Genomic DNA, 17,583 nt, shown 5'->3' on the forward strand with positions numbered 1-17,583 from the left:
ACTTGTTTAAAAAGTGACTGAATTTTAACTTGTTTGCCTTTATATATTATGTCTAAGATGAACTGTAAACATAATTATTAGGAAAGCAACACTTTCAACCCCTTCTTTGATTCTTGAGTTGCTTGTGTTTACTCTCTATTAATGATTTTCAAAATATTTGGTAAGTAGAGAGATAGTTAGAAGACCTGAAAAAGCCAAAGGTTAGATGATGTTCTTAAAACCTTGACCTCTAATATGAGCTTTTATATGCTAGATTGTATTTTAGAATAATTATAAGTGACAGTTTTTCATTTACTTAAATTTTTTAACAAGTCCTTTTATCAATTAGGGGTTTCCAAAATTTGTATTTTGCACACTAAACAAAATATATTTAAAGGGTTATTAACAGGTAAATCTCAGAAAAGTAAATAACAAAAGTAAATGAAAAGAATATATGATATAGTTTCCATTTCCTTTAATTATTACTCTAAAGAACCAAAAGCAATGCAAAGTTGTATTTATTTAGCCTGATTTAAATGTCTTTATTGATCATTTCAGAATTTTCATAATGTTGGTATTGATTTGTAAAAAGAGAAACATTTGACATTTACTTGTTAAACATTATAGTCAGCCTACAAAGGGTGATTTTTTTTAAAGAAATAAGTAAATATGACTTTAAACTGACTTTTTCAAGTTAAAACTTTATAATTAAGGAAAGCTAGCTGTTAGAATTCTTAATGTTTCAGTTATTTGAAGTAGATATTTGCCTTATACAGGAAAACATTTTTAAACCTATCCTAACTACTAAACACTAATGGATTTTTAAAACATGTATGAGATACTACTCTAAAGTAATGATAATATTTTATATGTGGCTTGTGGAAACAGTTTTATCATGTGATGATCAAAATTAGTATTTATAAAAATAAATAACTTAAGCAAAACTATAACTGGATTTGTTCTAGGTGGTTTCCAGTCAGAGCTCATTCCCACCAGCAGCTGAGCAAACTATAATTTCAGCCCTAAAGGTAAAAGAATGTAATTTAATCTTTGACTCTATAGATTGGAATAGGTTTTAGAATTATTTGTTTGGATGAGTGGGAGATGTCACATTTTAAAAATAATTCAGAATCTTCTCCATATGCCAAAGTAGCATGTTGATGATTATCCTAAAGAGAGAGGCTACATGTGTGTTTATATTTTTCTAGAATTTAAAAATAGACCCTGTTGGTGTCTACAGAGTGTGTTGCATTTATGATAATTGTATCATAAGCAAGAGAAGCAAAAGAGTTATAAGTATGCACTGTGTCTCAGGGCAGTGCAGCCCAGTATTATCCCAGTAAAGCAGTGGTTCTCCACCAGGGCGATTTTTGTCGCCTATGGGACATTTAACAATATCTGGAAACATTTTTGATTGTCATGACTTGGAGTGGGGTGCTGCTGGCATCTAGCGCCAGGAATCCTGTCAAGCATCCTGCAGTGTACAAGCCAGCTCCCCACAGCACAGAATTATCAGGCCCAAAAATGTCAGTTATGCCAAGGCCTGGAAACTCTACTAAGGCCACATAGTAAAATAAAGACTCTGGAGCTCAACTGCCTGTGTATGAATCCCATCTCAACTATTTAACTAGCTGTATGACCTCAGACAAGTTAATAAGTTTTCTCTTGCCTTAGTTTCTGCATCTATTGATATAAAATGGTACAGTATACCTACACAAAGGTAGTAAATGTCAACTGTTAGATTGAATTTAGATCACTTGGGTAGAGTTAAGAGAGAGAAAGAGGGAAGGAGAAAGAGAGATGGTCTACTACCAGTAAACTCCAAGGAGAAATATTCAGAGAGTAAAGAGGATACAAAGAAAGAACAATCATTGAGGAAGAAAATTGGGAGAGGACAGTGTCACAAGTCCTGAAGGAGAAGGGAAATTCCGAGGTCAAGTGCTGTCCATGGGTGACATGGATGGGGATTTAAGGCTGCAAAACTTAAGGACACTAAATTCATATATGAGGTAGGAGGAGACAGTCTGTTTTCCTCCAACATAGAAAAAGTACGCTTGGATGTTTTCTCTGAATCCTTTTCTTTTTCCCAATGTACTTATCTCATTATGATGAAGTAGTATTAGAGCTGCCATAATAAAAATATTTGTTTTTAGTAAGAGTTGTCCAGTTTATTGATAATCAAAAAATACTGTAAAATCGGGCCAATAAGACAAACCAAAAGGTTTGTTTTATTCTTGCTTCCAGGCAGGGAATACATGTGGTCTTTTTTTTTTTTAATATGTAGTTACTCATTTGTCTTTATCTTCTGGCCATAGCTGTCAAACATTTTTTGATCACTACCCAAGATAAGTAACATTTTACATTGTACCCCATACATACTATCTAATCATTTATAAATATATACACATATATAATTGTATATATATAGAATATGCACTTATACACGTGGTTTGAGAAAGTCCATTCTGTAGGTTAAGAGAGAGTTGCCTACACTTTGCCTGATGATGAAAGTCTCCTGGACAAGTCAAAAATAGAAGTTCTTCAGACACTGTAATTCATTGTTGGGTAGACTTTCTGTATCTGTATTTTTAACTTACAATAAAAGTTATTCTTCATATTAGTCACTTTAGGCTGGGGGTTGAGGCCAGTGCAGGGGAAATTGCCCTCATCTTGAGCTGTGGCCTTCACTCTGAGGTTTGCTCACCAGGACTGGTGTCTGATGTTGCTGGGCACCGCAGTTTGCTGAGGCTTCGCCAGTTTTGCCTTTGAGAACTGGGTAAGAGACGACTACCGGTCTGTTCACGGCCCTCCTCCTGCAGTGACCCTGTCAATTAGAGACCGAATTTCTTATGTTAACAGACCTCAGTGAAACAGTTTTGGCCTTGCTTTTTAATTAAATTTCATTAAAAATCTTTATGGCATAATAAGTGAAGAACAAACAGAATCCTCTGACTCAAAGAAAAAAAAGAGAATCTTGAATTTTCATAAAATTGTAGGAAACTTACTGCATCACTTTGAATTAGGATGTTACAATGCATAAGTGCAACCCAAGAACCAAAAATCTGTATGCTTTTATTATTTGATGGAAAAAATATTAAACATACTTTTTTACTTACTAAAAAATATAGGTAGACACATAATAGTCTCCTCTACCTTGTTGAGATTTTATCCAAAATTAAATGTTACTTTAGGTTCAAAGTTCATCATCCCATATTACAAGCATTATCTCCTATGTCATGGATGACATAATTAATATTAATGATTTAACATTTAGAGTCATTTCATTATAACCACCTCAGCTATAAGTAGCATTTAAACACCTTAGCCGAATAATTCTGATCCATTTGTTACTGAGATCATCTTGTGCAGATAGTATATTACAAAGTTTATATATGACATTTCTCCCTTATTGTATGGGTTTGATGTTCTATATACGGGAATATTCTGCATTGTTGAGGCTTCAGTATTTTTGTAATCTTTGCTATTTTAGGCAAGCACTTCCCTGCTTTGTAAAGAGCTTATGAAATATAATCTAGTATCCTTTCTCAGTTTCCTGTGGTAGTTATTAATCCTCTACCCATCCTTTACATGAAGGCATTCCCCACAATGCTCTCTTCTCTGTTTTATATTTTCCATTAAGTGGGAAACCTCACCCAGCTGTAAAGTTCTCTTGTGTACACCATCATATCATAATACAGATAGAGGCAGTTTTATTTCTTCCTTTCTCGTCTTGATGCCTGTTTTCCATGCCTTGTTTCACCTGCTAGGACCTCCAGTACTATGTTGCCTAGAGCAGGTGAGAGTGGACTTGTCTACTTGTTCCTGACCTGGGGGAAAGCACTCAGTGTTTATTTTACTACTTAAAGGAGGCTATTTTAAACAAGTTCTTTTCTATTCCTGGTTTACTGAGACTTTTTAAAATTGTAAATGGTGGTGTTTCATCAAATAGCTTTTTCTGTATAAAATGATCATACAGTTTTACCTCTTTATTCTGTTAATAAAATACAGCAATTTATTTTCAAATATCAAACCAACATTGATCATGATGTATTAGCCTTTTTATGTATTCTTGGATTTGATTTACTTAATTTTTGTTAAAGTGGTCATAAGGATATTGGTATATAGTTTTCTCTTTTGTAATTCTTTGTCTGGTTTTAGAAATGTTTCCTCCTTTTCTATGTTCTGAAAGAATCTGTGTAGAATTTGTATTGTTTTCTCCTTAAATGCTTAGTAGAATTCACCAGTGAAGCCATCTGGGCCTGTAGTTTTTTTGTAGGATTTTTATAACTACAAATTTAATTTATTTAATAGATGCAGGACTATTCAGGTTATCTTTTTTCTGGAGTGAGCTTTGATACTTTGTGACGTAAGGTACTTGTCTATTCATCTAAGTTATCTAATTTGTCAGAATAATGTACATAATATTCTTTAACTTTCCATTTAATGTCTATAGGACCTATAGTGATAACCTCTTCTTCATTTTTTATACTGGATTTGTGTTCTCTTTTTTTTTCTTTATCAGTCTAGCTGTGGGTTTATCAATTTCATTGCTCTTTTCAGAGAACCAACTTTTGGCTTTATTAATTTTCTCTGCTGTTTGTCTTTCTATTTCACTGATTTCTGCTTTTGTCTTTTTTTTTTTTTACTTATTTTGGATTTTCTTTGCCTTTTTTTGTTTGTTTTTTTGAGACCCTATACCATTGATTTTTAGACCCCCGCCCCCCCAAAAAATTTAAAGTTGTAAATTTCCCTCCAATTTTCTTATGTTGCACTTTTATCTTCATTCAGTTTGAAATATTTTCTATTTCCTTTGTGATTTCTTCTTTGATTCATGGTTTTTTCTTTTAATTTCTAATTTTTTGTGGTATTTCTAGATATCTTATTGTTTTCTTTTTTTTTTTTGCGATACGTGGGCCTCTCACTGTTGTGACCTCTCCCGTTGGGGAGCACAGGCTCCGGACACTCAGGCTCAGCGACCATGGCTCATGGGCCCAGCCGCTCTGCGGCATGTGGGATCTTCCCGGACCAGGGCACAAACCTGTGTCCCTTGCATCGGCAAGTGGACTCTCAACCACTGCGCCACCAGGGAAGCCCTGTTTTCTTTTTTTTAATCACTCTTTTATTGAAGCATAGTTGATTTACAGTGTTGTGATATTAATTTCTAATTTAATTCTCTTACCATCAGAAAACATATTCTGTATGATTACAGTCCTTTTAAATTTATTGAGTATTATGGTCTAGCATGTGGTCTGTCTTGATGAATGAAGCATGTGTACTTGACAAAAACATATAATCTTCAGTTGTTTAGTATCATTCTGTAAATATCAGTTAAGGTGTAGTGATGTGTTCAGATTTTATATGCCTCTACTGGTATTTTATGTAGTTCTATCAATTGCTGAAAGATGGGAGTTAGAATTTTCTATGATTGTGAACTTGTTTATATCTCCTTTTCATTCTGTTGATTCTTGACTCCTCCGTTTTGAAGCTCTATTACTAGTTGCGTTGAAGCTCTGTTATATAAGTATTTATCATTTTTATGCCTTCTGTTGAACACCCTTTGTAATTATGACATATCCTTCTTTAGCTTTAATACTTATTGTCATGCATTGTTTTATCTGATATTAATTTAACTACTCTATCTTCTGTTCATTTACTTTCAACTCCTGTGTCTTTATTTTTTTCAATACGCCTCTTAAAGACAGTATACAGTGGGTCTTGCCTCTTTTCTGTTCTGATAATCCCTGCCTTTTAATTGGAGTGTTTAATCCATTAACATAGTATAATTATCAGTAAGGTTTTATTTAGGTATATAGTTTTATTATTTGTTTTTTGTTTGTCTCCTCTGTTTTATTTCCTCTCTTCCACCCTTTCTGCCACCTTTTGGATTATTTGATTATTAGTTATTTTTTAAAATTTCATTTTAATTTATTTCTTAGATTTTTACCTATACCTCTTCTTCATTTTCTTTTTAGTTGCTCTCCTATGGATACATGCATCCTTAACTTTCCACAGTCTTTTAGAGTTAATATTGTACTGTATCACATAAAATACAGAAACTTTACATTTACTGAAGTACATTTACATCTCACTGCATGTAGTATAATTTTTTTAGCTTAACATTTCCATTTTGGTTCTTCTTTACACTTTCAGTCACTCTGCTGAGATTTCCTATTACTTTATTTATTATGGGCATTTTTTTCTCTACCTCACAGAGGTTCTTGCCTGATAATTGTAGAGTCTGGATCATTTCACAGTTGGCAGCTATTGATTGTCTTTTCCCTTTAGAATTGACAACATCTCCTAGCTTTTTGTATGTAGTCATTTTAATATATCCTAGACAATGTGAATGTTGTGTTGTATAGACTCAGTATTTTTATATATTGCTCCTAAAAATGTTGACCATTGCTTTAGCAGTTAGCTTGTTTAGACTCAAATTGTGCACTGTCAAACCTGCAGTTGGCCGTGTCTCAGATCTCAGTATAGTTCTTTAAGCCTTAGTTGCAAGCCATTTGTAGTTTGCCTTGTACACGCATGGTCAAGTCAGCTGAAGACTAGTGCTGAGTTCACACATAGAAAAATAGGCTTTCTTCTTCTCTGGCTCTCTCCTTCCTGAGGTTCCCCTCTCACTCTCCAGCAGCCCTGGTTGAACCAGGCCTCCTTCCCCTTGTTCCTTTGACCTGAAAGACTGTAGGTTTGGTTTGGTTTGGTTTGGTTTGGTTTTTCTCTCAGAGTTTTAGCCACCCAGCCTTGCCACTACCATGACTATAGTCACTCTCAGAGCAGAATCACAAAAAAGGGAAAACTCAGTCTCTTCTGCTTGCTATATATTTACACACCCCTCTAAAACTAATTGCATTTTTCCATCTCCAGAAGCCTCCAGTAGGTTTTTTTGTTTTGTTTTTGGTATTTTTCCGTGATTATTTGTAGGAGGATCTGTAGTTAGGTACTCACTCCTTCATACTAGCGTAGAAAACTTGCCCTTCCTTCTTGAAATCTCCTATTTATTTTCACCGTATTCCAGGATCTCTTCTTAACTTCTCTGCCCAGTATATACACATTGATATAACCAAAAGCTCATTGGAGTCAAATGCACCTAGAAAATCCCAGCTCTTCCACTTGATGGCTTTGGACACCTCCTTAACTTGACTTTAGTTTCCCTATCTACAAATTACTTTAGGTTCCACATCTGTAAGTTAGAGATTTTTGTAATTCTTAGAGGAAGGAATAATTGAGTTTTCAGTGGGATGATTACTTGCGAAGCCCATATCACAGTATCCAGCACGTGACCTATACTAAAATACATGCTGTTACCCCTCTTAATCCGTCAAAGGTTCCTCTTCTGGATGACCTTAAAATGGCATTTGGCCTTATTCTACAAATTATCCTCTGGGATCTCATTGACTCTTTTGGCTTCATCTCCCCTCTTAAAAGCTAAAGACAACCATATCTAGTCAAAACTTGCCAGAAACTACAGCTGTAAAGATCTCAGCACCTACTAGATAGCCCATGTGGATTTCCCTGTAAGTCCTTCAAACTTGTGTCCAAAACTGAACTCATTATTTTCTCCCTCCGTCCCTAAATCAGCCAGCTGCGTCTGCATTTACACATTCAGTTGATAATGCCACCAAGTCATTAAAGAAAAAAAAAATCTGAGTGTACCCTTCAGTCTTTACATTCCATATTTCTCACATCTGATTCCCAAGTCCTCTGTTTCCTCTCCTGGTGTCTCCACCCTGTCTCCTCATCTCTGTTCCTGCTGCCTCTGATTTGGTTCAGGCACTCACCACTTTGCATTATACTCCTACTGTATCCTCCCGACTTTAGTCTAATTTATCTACTCTGCTGTCCAGCATGATTTTTCCCCAATTCAAAGCTTTAACCACTTTTTTTTTTCATTGCTTAAAACTCATTGTTGGTTTCCTAGTCCCTTCAGGATATATTCCCATCTCCTTACAGCCTACGCAGAGTACATCTGCTCTCTGTCTCTCTTCCACATAGGCAGCCACCTCATACCCTGTGTTGAACACCTGCGGTTCCCCAAATGTGTCAACTTCCCTAGGCTCCTGTGCCTTTGGCATATGGCCCCCACCAGCCTCCCACCCTCCCCCAACACACACACTTGGTTCTTAACCCATTTTGATCTTTGAAATTCAGTTCACACAACACCTTTGGTTTTTTAAATCCTTTCAATATAAGTTGGGTGTCTCTCCCATCTTCCCATAGCACTCTGTAGAGCACTGATATCATGACAACTTGTTACCTTTTGTCACTAGATTGTGAGCTCCCTGAGGGCAAACTGTAAGTGCATACACACACACACACACACACACACACACACACACACACACTCTCTCTCTTTCTCTCTCTTTTTTTTTTTTGTTTGTTTTTGTTTGTTTTCATCCTTTATTTCAGTAAGGAGAGCCAAGGGATTGAGGGGACAGGGCTTAGAGAGAAAATGCGGAGCGCATGTTTACTTTTATCAGAGATTAAGGGCTGGAGATGATGTTTAGGAATTTCATGAATAAGGGTCCTATTTAACCTTTTCTCACTGATTTCAGTCATTTGTATGAGCCAGAGTCATCCATCTTCATTGTATGTAATCATGACTGAAGCACATATAATATACTTAAAATTTAGATTTTGAATGTTTACTGAGGCCCAGTCATATTTTCACACTAAAAACTTATAACTAAGGCCTAGGGTCTTATATAACCTAATTGATAATTATACCTCACAGGAGAACAGTTTCTCAACCTTAGCACTATTGATGTTTTAGGCTGGGTAGTTCTCTGTCGTGGGGGACTGTCTTGTGCACTCTAGGGTGTTTAGCAGCGTCTCTGTGCTCTGTCCACTAGATGCTAGTAGCAAACCCTTACCCCACCCTGGTCGTGACAATCAGAAGTGTCTTGAAACATTGCCAGATGTCCTCTGGGGAGCAAAATTGCCCCCAGTTGAGACTCACTGCTGTAGAACTCTAAATGGAAATCTAATCCATGAAAAGGCTAACTGTTCTGCCCTCTAAGAATCACTGATATATTTATTATATTCAGTCTGGTCAAAAGCATATGATGTTCCAATTTTGAAGAATTACTTTTGGTTTTGCCTCAGTCTTTTCAGAAACTTTAAAAAATGTGTTCTGCAAGAGGGAGGGGATATGGGGATATATGTATACATATAGCTGATTCACTTTGTTATACAGCAGCAACTAACACAACGTTGTAAAGCAACTATACTCCAATAAAGATGTTTAAAAAATAATATAAAGAATAAATGAATGGAAATTAGGGAAAAAAAAGTGTGTTCATGTGATCTTTGCTGCCTAAGTGGCACTACCCCTCTCTTCTTCTTTCTCCAGGGGTTCATTTGAGCATTCAACTTTTTGAAAATAAGAGAAAAGTGGTGGAGTTGAAATTTTTCAGTGCCATGTTCCACATATTTTAAGCTTTAAAAATCATTACTGACAGCAGTTAGGAGAAGAGCAGACTTCTGTTGGGTATTATAGTTAAACTGCATATAGTTTGATATAATGTGAAAACTTTTAGTCAAAATGCTTCTCATATTTCAGATTCTGTGTTTGATCTATTTAAAGTTTGCCTCTCCTTAATTTAATCTTCTTTTCAGGAGGTCCATGTTCTTATGGGAAATGCTGTGCAGCCCTTGCTGACTTCCGTGGGAGATGCTATAGAGGCCATCATCATCACTATGCATCAAGAAGATTTTGCTGGGTAATGACTTCCAACCAGAGTTTTCACTAAGCTTCAGTACATTTGTTTTTCATTCCCACCTCCACCTCTACTCCCTAAGTCTCTACCAATCTAGAACCTTATTCCTCTTGTGATGGGATTGGCCTCCATCCTTATCCTACTTTATTCATTGAGCACCGTTAGCAGATTAAATTTTTTCAGTTCTTCTTGTCATCATTTCTCTCCTGTCATTGAAACATGGAACCATTAACATCTGCGGGACTCAGCTTAGCACTTCAGGACATTTGGTACTATCTCCTCTTTGCAATTATATCTTTTTCCTTACTTCTCACAAATAGGCTGTACTTGAGCCTCTGGTATTGGTATGGTATTCCTTTTATCAAATGTCCTGCCTCTGTCACTCTGCTAGTCCGATTCCCGCTCTGGTTTTGAGGGCAAGGTCCTGCCCAACCCCCTGCAAAGATGATTTTCCTTGTCAGAGTCTTGTGGCAGTCTAATCTAGTCATGTCACTCCTAGCCATAAGCAATTTGGTATTATTCCACAGCTCTTTCATGTGTATACTGCTTATCCATATCATGTGTGTCTTGAATAAGAATCATAGTTCCTAGCTTACTGTTTACTGAAATCTTTTTAAGTAAAGTAAAATGGTTTTGACTTAGTGTATTAGAAAACTGTGGAGAATTTGAAATAGTTATTTGCACATGCTTAGTGTGATTTTTAAAAAAAACTTAACCATACTCTAGAGCTAAATATTCATATATTAGTGTAGATATGTTTTTTATTCCTAGTTCATAGTTAGTTACTATTTTTTAACTGCTCTGTTTCTTTATGTTCATGTTGTTTAATAGTGTATCTACTTTATTAAATTTCTAGCCACTAGTCTAGCTGTTTGTAGAAAAATTATGTGATTATTACACTGTATTTTAATTTTTCAAATCATTTATTATTTTCATTTACAAAGTATCTTTTGAAAGGTGAAAAGGTCAGTCTCTATTTTTAATAATGGTATGAAGCACAGGAGGGTAAAGTGGATTCTACACAAAAATGCTGTAGTATTTGGAGACAGGAATATAAAAACTGCTGATTACCAGTATTTGGGAGGAAATGAATTTTGTTCAGAAATGATCTGAAATGTCCCGGTTAGACCAATCATCAGTGCCTCTGAAAAGGAAGCAAAACTGGAGTAATTTTTGAAGGCTTGTTCTAATAAGAGTGGTCAGGTGCTTACTTGAGTAACTGTACTGATGAGCCACAGCAGATAACACATTAGACATTAGAAGTTGGTTTCCCAAGTAGATATGTTTTTATTAGTTTGCTTAAATAGTAGTGAGCCAGATTGGTTCTTTAACTGATAGGTTGCCACAGGTATGCAGCATTATTTTAAGATGTATAACATTGTCCTCAATTTTTTTCCCCAAATGGCCATTAATGGCTCCATTTCAGCTCGCTCTCTCTGTACAGCAGACATTTGAGGTTCCACTGAAAGTTATTTTCCATACATGGCCGTACAGGAGTGTGGAGCATTCATGGCAGGAATTTTCCCACTTTCTAGAACCTTGTTATTAGTAATTCTGTCATGTCATTTCATATATGTATGGCTTATATGAAATATAAGATGACATTGGATGAAACTATTCAGCAAGTGGAATCACTTTTATAGTAGGGCCATCTTCCGGGATCACACTTGGAAAAATAATAATGAATACCTGCCCCTTCAAACCTTCTCACGGTAAAAGGAATAAATCAGGTTTACCTTCTGGGCCAACCTTATTTGTAGTATGATTACAGAATCCCCTGCTAATTAAAAAGTAATCCTCAACACAGTTTCCTGGTATTTTAAATGTATTTAGTGGGACCTGTGTGTTTCTTTCCAAATTAGATAAAGCTTAAATTGTAAATGTCTGACATAGTACATTGATTGAAATTCTGTTATTTAATGTAAAATGACTCGTGTCTTGATATCAGCTTTGAATGGGAGAGGGAAATCAGTAACAGTAGGAGGACCCTAGATCCTTGAAGTGCTGGATGAGCGCCTCTGAGGAGGGGAGAGCACACACTGACCCCAGAACAACTGGTGCCGCTTCTCAGGCGTGTGTTTGTTTAGTCCTTCTGCCTTCTGCCTCTGTATGCGGGCTCTCATTACAAAGACCGTGACATTTCTGCTCACTTTATCAGTTGAGAACCTCTTACTAAAAGGTTTGACGTAACTGGAAAAATTGAGCTTTAGCAATTGCCAAGCAAGGTTTATATTCTAGTAAATTTAAGTCAAACTTCTAATCCATGCTGAGAATTGATAATACATATTTCAGAATTTTTCTAATAGATCATTTTATTTTACTTACATTGACACATGCTTACAGAACCTGGTCTAGTATATCATTTTCTAATCCTCAAGGAAATCATATCACCTAACCGGATTAGAATTCTTGAAACAGTCCTCCAGAGTAGTACCAAGATAATGACAGTGCTTTTGATAAAGCATAAGATTAAAAAGAGATTGGTTCCCTTTTTTTTTTTTTTTAACCTAGCCTTTTGGACTGACAAAACCTGAATAAAGATAGGCCATGATGGTCTGAATCTGGCAAAACCAAACGCCACGTGAAGATTGCCATCTCTTACTAAGGCTGTCCCTGTACTCTGTACCAAGCAGCATTCCACCTTATGATATTGCAAACAGCAGTATTCCACCATGCCCCCTCAATGGCCTTGCCATAGGTAGGACATTCTTTTTTACACCTGAACGAAGTCTCTTCCTGCTGGAACATAGCATGCTTTCTCTATTTCTATCTGCTCTCTGGATGTGGAAGACCTTTGGTTAGCATCCCATTTATAATAAATAACCATTGCTGTATTTTAAAATAATTAAGTCCACCTCATTCTCTTGCTCTAGGCATTTGAATCATATCTGTTGTTCTTCCCTAGACCATTGCCAATTTCTCTGCATCATTCTCAGAGTATGATTTATTTTTTGAAAAAAGATTCAGCATTATATAGCCAGTGATCTCACTGGCCTGCTAATTAATATCAGGTGATTTCTAATTTTGGCATAACTCTTCTTTCCTATAAATATTGCACATTCTTTTCATATATTCTTTAAAGAGCAATTATAAACACTTATAAATTATAAATAGTATTTCATGGAGCATCAGCTGGCATCATCTGTTGATCCAAATTAAAGCCTTTCCAAACATCATCTGGGAGGAAAAAATTGCATACCATGTGTATTGTTACATAACCAGTTCCACAGTCAGAATTCTACTATTGGACTGATTGGATTAAATAGCACAAGAGCAGAGATATCTTTGCCAAGAATCTGTTTGGGGAAGGCAGCATTTTCTGTTGCCACCAAGTGTAAAATCCTATTTCAGTATCTAATACTGATTTATTCACTAACCAGGCAAACCACGTGAGTGGATGGAAAGTCGTAAAGCTGGAAGAAACCTTGAAAGGTCACAGTGCATAAGGCACTTCTGCGAATCATCCAAGACAGATGGTTGTCTGTTTCATTTTTAATAGTCTTTTGGTAAATGGATTCCAAGATTCTTTCAGTCATCTTCCTAGCATCCTAAAACAGTCTTTAGAATATAATCTAAACATTGTTTTATGCTCTTTAACTTTTAGCAAAAATAAACAATGCCTGTCCTACCAATTTTTTAAAGTAAAAAATTGCTTAGGATGAAATAGCAGGCAGAGTGGGGAGACAAATATCAAATAGTGCCTTTTAGTGTACTGGCTGATTTTTTCTTTTGCAGATCATTACCCAGTTCAGGAAAGCCTGATGTTCCCTGTTCTCTCTACATGAAGGAGCTTCAAGGTTTTATCGCCAGAGTTATGACTGACTACTTTAAACACTTTGAATGCTCGGATTTTGTCTTTGACAACACTGAAGCTATTGCCCAAAGAGCCATTGAACTCTTTATCCGAAATGCCAGTCTCATAAGACCTCTTGGTGAAGGTGGGAAAATGCGTCTTGCTGCTGATTTTGCGCAGGTAAATTGATGCATAGCTACAAAGGGGAAAATGTTTCAGCCTCAGTATTATCCATTAAATAAAAGACCATCTATGGTCTTCAGTGTTTTAACTGAAGAAAGTTTTTAATGTGAAAAAAGGAAAGAATTTAAAGATACTTTCATACCAGCTTTTTTTACTTTGTCTTTAACAAAAGGATCATCAGTCATCTTTGATATTTCAAGGTTAAGCTAAGTAGTTTGTCCCACAGTAGAGCAGCATTTCCCATTTTTACATAACGTGGGGCTTTCTCACTATTTTATTATCCCACCAGGTCAGTACTGATAAGAATAATTGATTAACCTTGTTGGAAAATAATATAGACAATGAAATTTATCCTTCAAACAGTAGAAAAAGGCTGTCTGTTGTCACGTAAAGAGAAAGATCTATGACACATGCATGGTTCTCCAGGGCGGTGTTCTAATTCATTTAGAAGCACAGAGGACCAGGTGAATTATTTGATCCCCCTCTGTTAAATAAGAGTACCTTTCTTGTGCATGGCCACCTTGAAGTCATTCCACACTATCTGATGTGAATGAGGTAGAGTCACATTAAAATAGCAGAACCATAATCAGCTCTTATAGAAAGGTTTTCTTCTTTGTCCTTTAGACAGACTTTTTAAAAAGCCTTATAAATATAGTATCAGAGGCAGAGAAAAAACACCTCATACATCCACTTTCATTAAAAAAAGATTCAGAAACAATTCGTATTTACATAGCACGTCAAAGGTGAACTTATTTTTTAAGCCTTTGAAAGCTGTTAGCTTTACTAGTCTGAATAGTTATTCGAATGGATTATTCCTAGCGGTGTGCCAGATCCTTCCTGTTTATAAAGAGAGACAAATTGTAATGTCCCTCTTTATTCCTGTGTGTATCTGGGAGCAAGTCTTGGTTCATTATTCCTACTCCGAGGAAAGGATGTGGCGGGCTGCTTGTACCAGGCGGTGGTTGTAGACGCGCCCTCATACCTGACAGTTACAATAAGGAACAGGTACATATCATGTTTCAAGAGCCAGGCTCTTTGCATATTAACTGGTCTCGAATTAGTCATTTTCATCCCCAAATGATACGCCTGACACCACTAGGTCAGAGTAAAGAGCCTTCCTTTGTGAAATATGCCCTTAGTAACCTCAGCATGAAAATTGAAAGTAAATGCTACCATTCGTGTGGCTCCTTTTACCCTTCCCGTTTTTATCAACTTAATTCTCAGGCACCTGTATGTTCTGTTGTTACAGGTAAATTCTGTATATTGTTGTACTTGTCCCTTTCTGGGATTACAGGCTGCTTATCAAAGTGAAAACACAGTAATGTACCAAGACCTGCTCTTACTTGTTAAAAATACTGTGAGCTGAACTCAAATGGGTGTCTGTTCTTCTTTCCCCCTTTCCTCCTTCATTTTGTTTTTCTTTTCCTATCCTCTTCTTTCCCTGGGCTCTCCCTCCCCCACCCGTTTATTTGCATTCTGCTCCAGCTGGTTCTTGAGTCACTTTCCTGGAGGCAGCACTTCAAGTCCAATTAGAGTGGCAGCCAAGCAGGAGATGGCCAAAATGAGAGTGCTGTGGGAAGAAGGCTTTTTGTTTTTGTTTTTATTTTAATGCTATGTGACCTTGTGAGTTTTGAAAGCTGGAGAGCATTGTCCTGTGACCCTTGCTACCACAGCTGGCACCTGTTCAAATTGCGTAGCATCCAGGGGCAGGGTTGAGCTCCCACCTTCCTTAAAACTGCACAGTCAGAATTTTATTTGGCATTCCTTCTTTCTGAAAACATGTTGCCTATAAACCAAACCTTTCCCCAGGTCCCTTCCGTTAAGATAAATGAAACTCATCAATCATTATTACTAACTTATGCTCCAGGGCAGCCTCTGTTTTCCATTTCTTACTCGATGTTAAGAAATATACTTTCCAGGCCGGCAGTGACACTGGTTGCTGCAGCCTCTGTGGGGCTGATTCCTTGGTTCACTTCGGGATAGTGTCCCTGTTTCAGAACCTCGTGCCACTCACTCTGTGGCTGCTTCCGTGGCCCTGTGGGTCGTGGGTGCAGGAAAGACAGGTGCCAGCACTTCTGAAGTCAGTCATGGTTGTGACCAGTAGCTTTGGCAAGTATTATCCATATTACCCCCCATATTTTAAAAACATTAAAGTGAATTGAGGGCTTTTGTTTCATTTGATGTGGTTTCTTCCCACAACTGCAGTTATGTGGCATTGTACCTCGGGTTTCGTACTTGGTTGCATTTTTCTGGGGTGAATCAAAACCCTGAGATGGCATTGCCCTGACTTTTATATCCACGACGGGCATCACCTGGGACTAGAAAGCCTTTTGGCTGCCTCATTACTGAAAGTTCTACCAATTTGTATTCAAAATTAAACAAAGCCATTGAGGCCATTGGAATCAAGACCACACAAATCCTCTGTGGGTTTGAAAAGAGTTCTTGTGATAAAAGTGCCTGCTTTTCTGGCATAAATAACAGAAAGAGAAAGAGCTCAGAAGATTCCAGTAGGGTAGGTTTGGGAATACTGATTATTTGGCATAAAGTCCAGTTGCAAAGACAGATAATGTTATGTTTTAAAGATTTCTGTAGGAATCCTAACTTCTCCCCACTGGCGGCATTTTACAGGTGAAAGAGTATGTATTTGCAGGGAGCCATCTGGGGGGGCTCACGATGAGGGAGGTGCCCGACGCACACCCCGTAGGAATCAGGTCACGGGCATGAGGTGCTTTCCTCCTGGTAATTAATTCCCTACTGTGACCACATGGTCTCTGTGTTTACACTAATCACACAGCGCTTGTAAAGTACTAAGCTGGTCCAAGGCCACTGGGGTTCTGCTGATTCAGAATCTCTCTGGGGACTTGTCCATACTGCCCTCTGAACCACACATTCCCCTCTGCCCCTCAACTATGTTTCTTTCCTGAGGGAAAGGACGGCTTTTGACATTGGCATTAAATCATTTACTCAGTGGCACTCTGAGCAGTTTCTCTTTATTTCTGGTGCCCTTTAAATACTATACATTTATATCTATTTTGCTTTTTGCCTGGAAATATAAATTTAGGGAAGAACCCCAGATAATCAAGATTCTAATTCCTATTGCCTTTTCTCCTGAACAGTATCAGGGCAGGAATGCCCTGGGAGTATCCATAGATGCCCTGTGGTTAACCAAATGTCTGCGGTGGGCACGGAGCAGCTATGTAATTAGTTCACCACGCCTGCAGCTGACTGTTCATCCCTCCAAACAGGGGAGCTGGAGAGAGGCGGTTGCAGATGCCATTTTTGTATCCACAGCTAATTGCAGAGTCACCTCCGCTAAAAGGAACATTCCTGCCCTTCAGAAACATGGCCTTTATTGTTTAATGGAACCCTGGCAGAAGAAGATGGTTTTTAGTACCCTAGAGGTCCTTGATGGATGAAAAATTTATTTTGAACATTTAACGTTTTGAAATTGTCCTATGGCATAGAAATCTGCAGTCATCATAGGTGACCCAGCCATTCGAGGTCATATTCTCTCATACCGTAATTTTTTCCTAGCCACTTATTTGTTTTAACATTCAATCTTGCTCAAGTGCTAAGGCAAAGGTTGTTTGGTTTAATCTTTGAAAATGATGAAGCCCACTAGGGTAACTGAAAAAAAATTGACAAAAACATTTCATGAAAAATACTTCATAATTTCAGTGTGTAAGAAACCATTATATGCACACATGCACAGACACACACACAGGCATAGGTACATGATACCACATTTGTACTTTGCGCTGACTATAAAATAAATGCCACATTCTGTAGGAAACCAGAAACTCCCATTGAGTGAATAAACAGGTCCCAAGGAACAGCCCCATCACTCAGTGTCTTCGAGAACACTGGGTCAAGGCCGCTCTCTTTTGCATTGTTGGAAAGAGTCTG

At 37.2% G+C, this 17,583-nt stretch overlaps 1 protein-coding gene across 3 annotated transcripts in view; it reads left to right on the forward strand.

Annotated features, from left to right (window-relative positions):
* COG5 (component of oligomeric golgi complex 5) overlaps nt 1-17,583 on the forward strand; it is a 282,510-nt gene that overhangs the window by 244,346 nt on the left and 20,581 nt on the right. For 2 of the 3 annotated variants that reach the window (XM_082846505.1, XM_082846504.1), the window contains exons 16-18: nt 945-1,007; nt 9,601-9,704; nt 13,437-13,674. In XM_082846505.1, the coding sequence (XP_082702631.1) occupies nt 945-1,007; nt 9,601-9,704; nt 13,437-13,674 (405 nt within the window). Of the gene's footprint in view, nt 1-944; nt 1,008-9,600; nt 9,705-13,436; nt 13,675-15,162; nt 15,407-17,583 lie in introns of those variants that run through there. The other variant, XM_082846506.1, reaches the window with a different exon arrangement.

Source organism: Leucopleurus acutus (assembly GCF_964270905.1).
Source record: "Leucopleurus acutus genome assembly, chromosome: 9".
Lineage (NCBI taxonomy): Eukaryota > Metazoa > Chordata > Mammalia > Artiodactyla > Delphinidae > Leucopleurus > Leucopleurus acutus.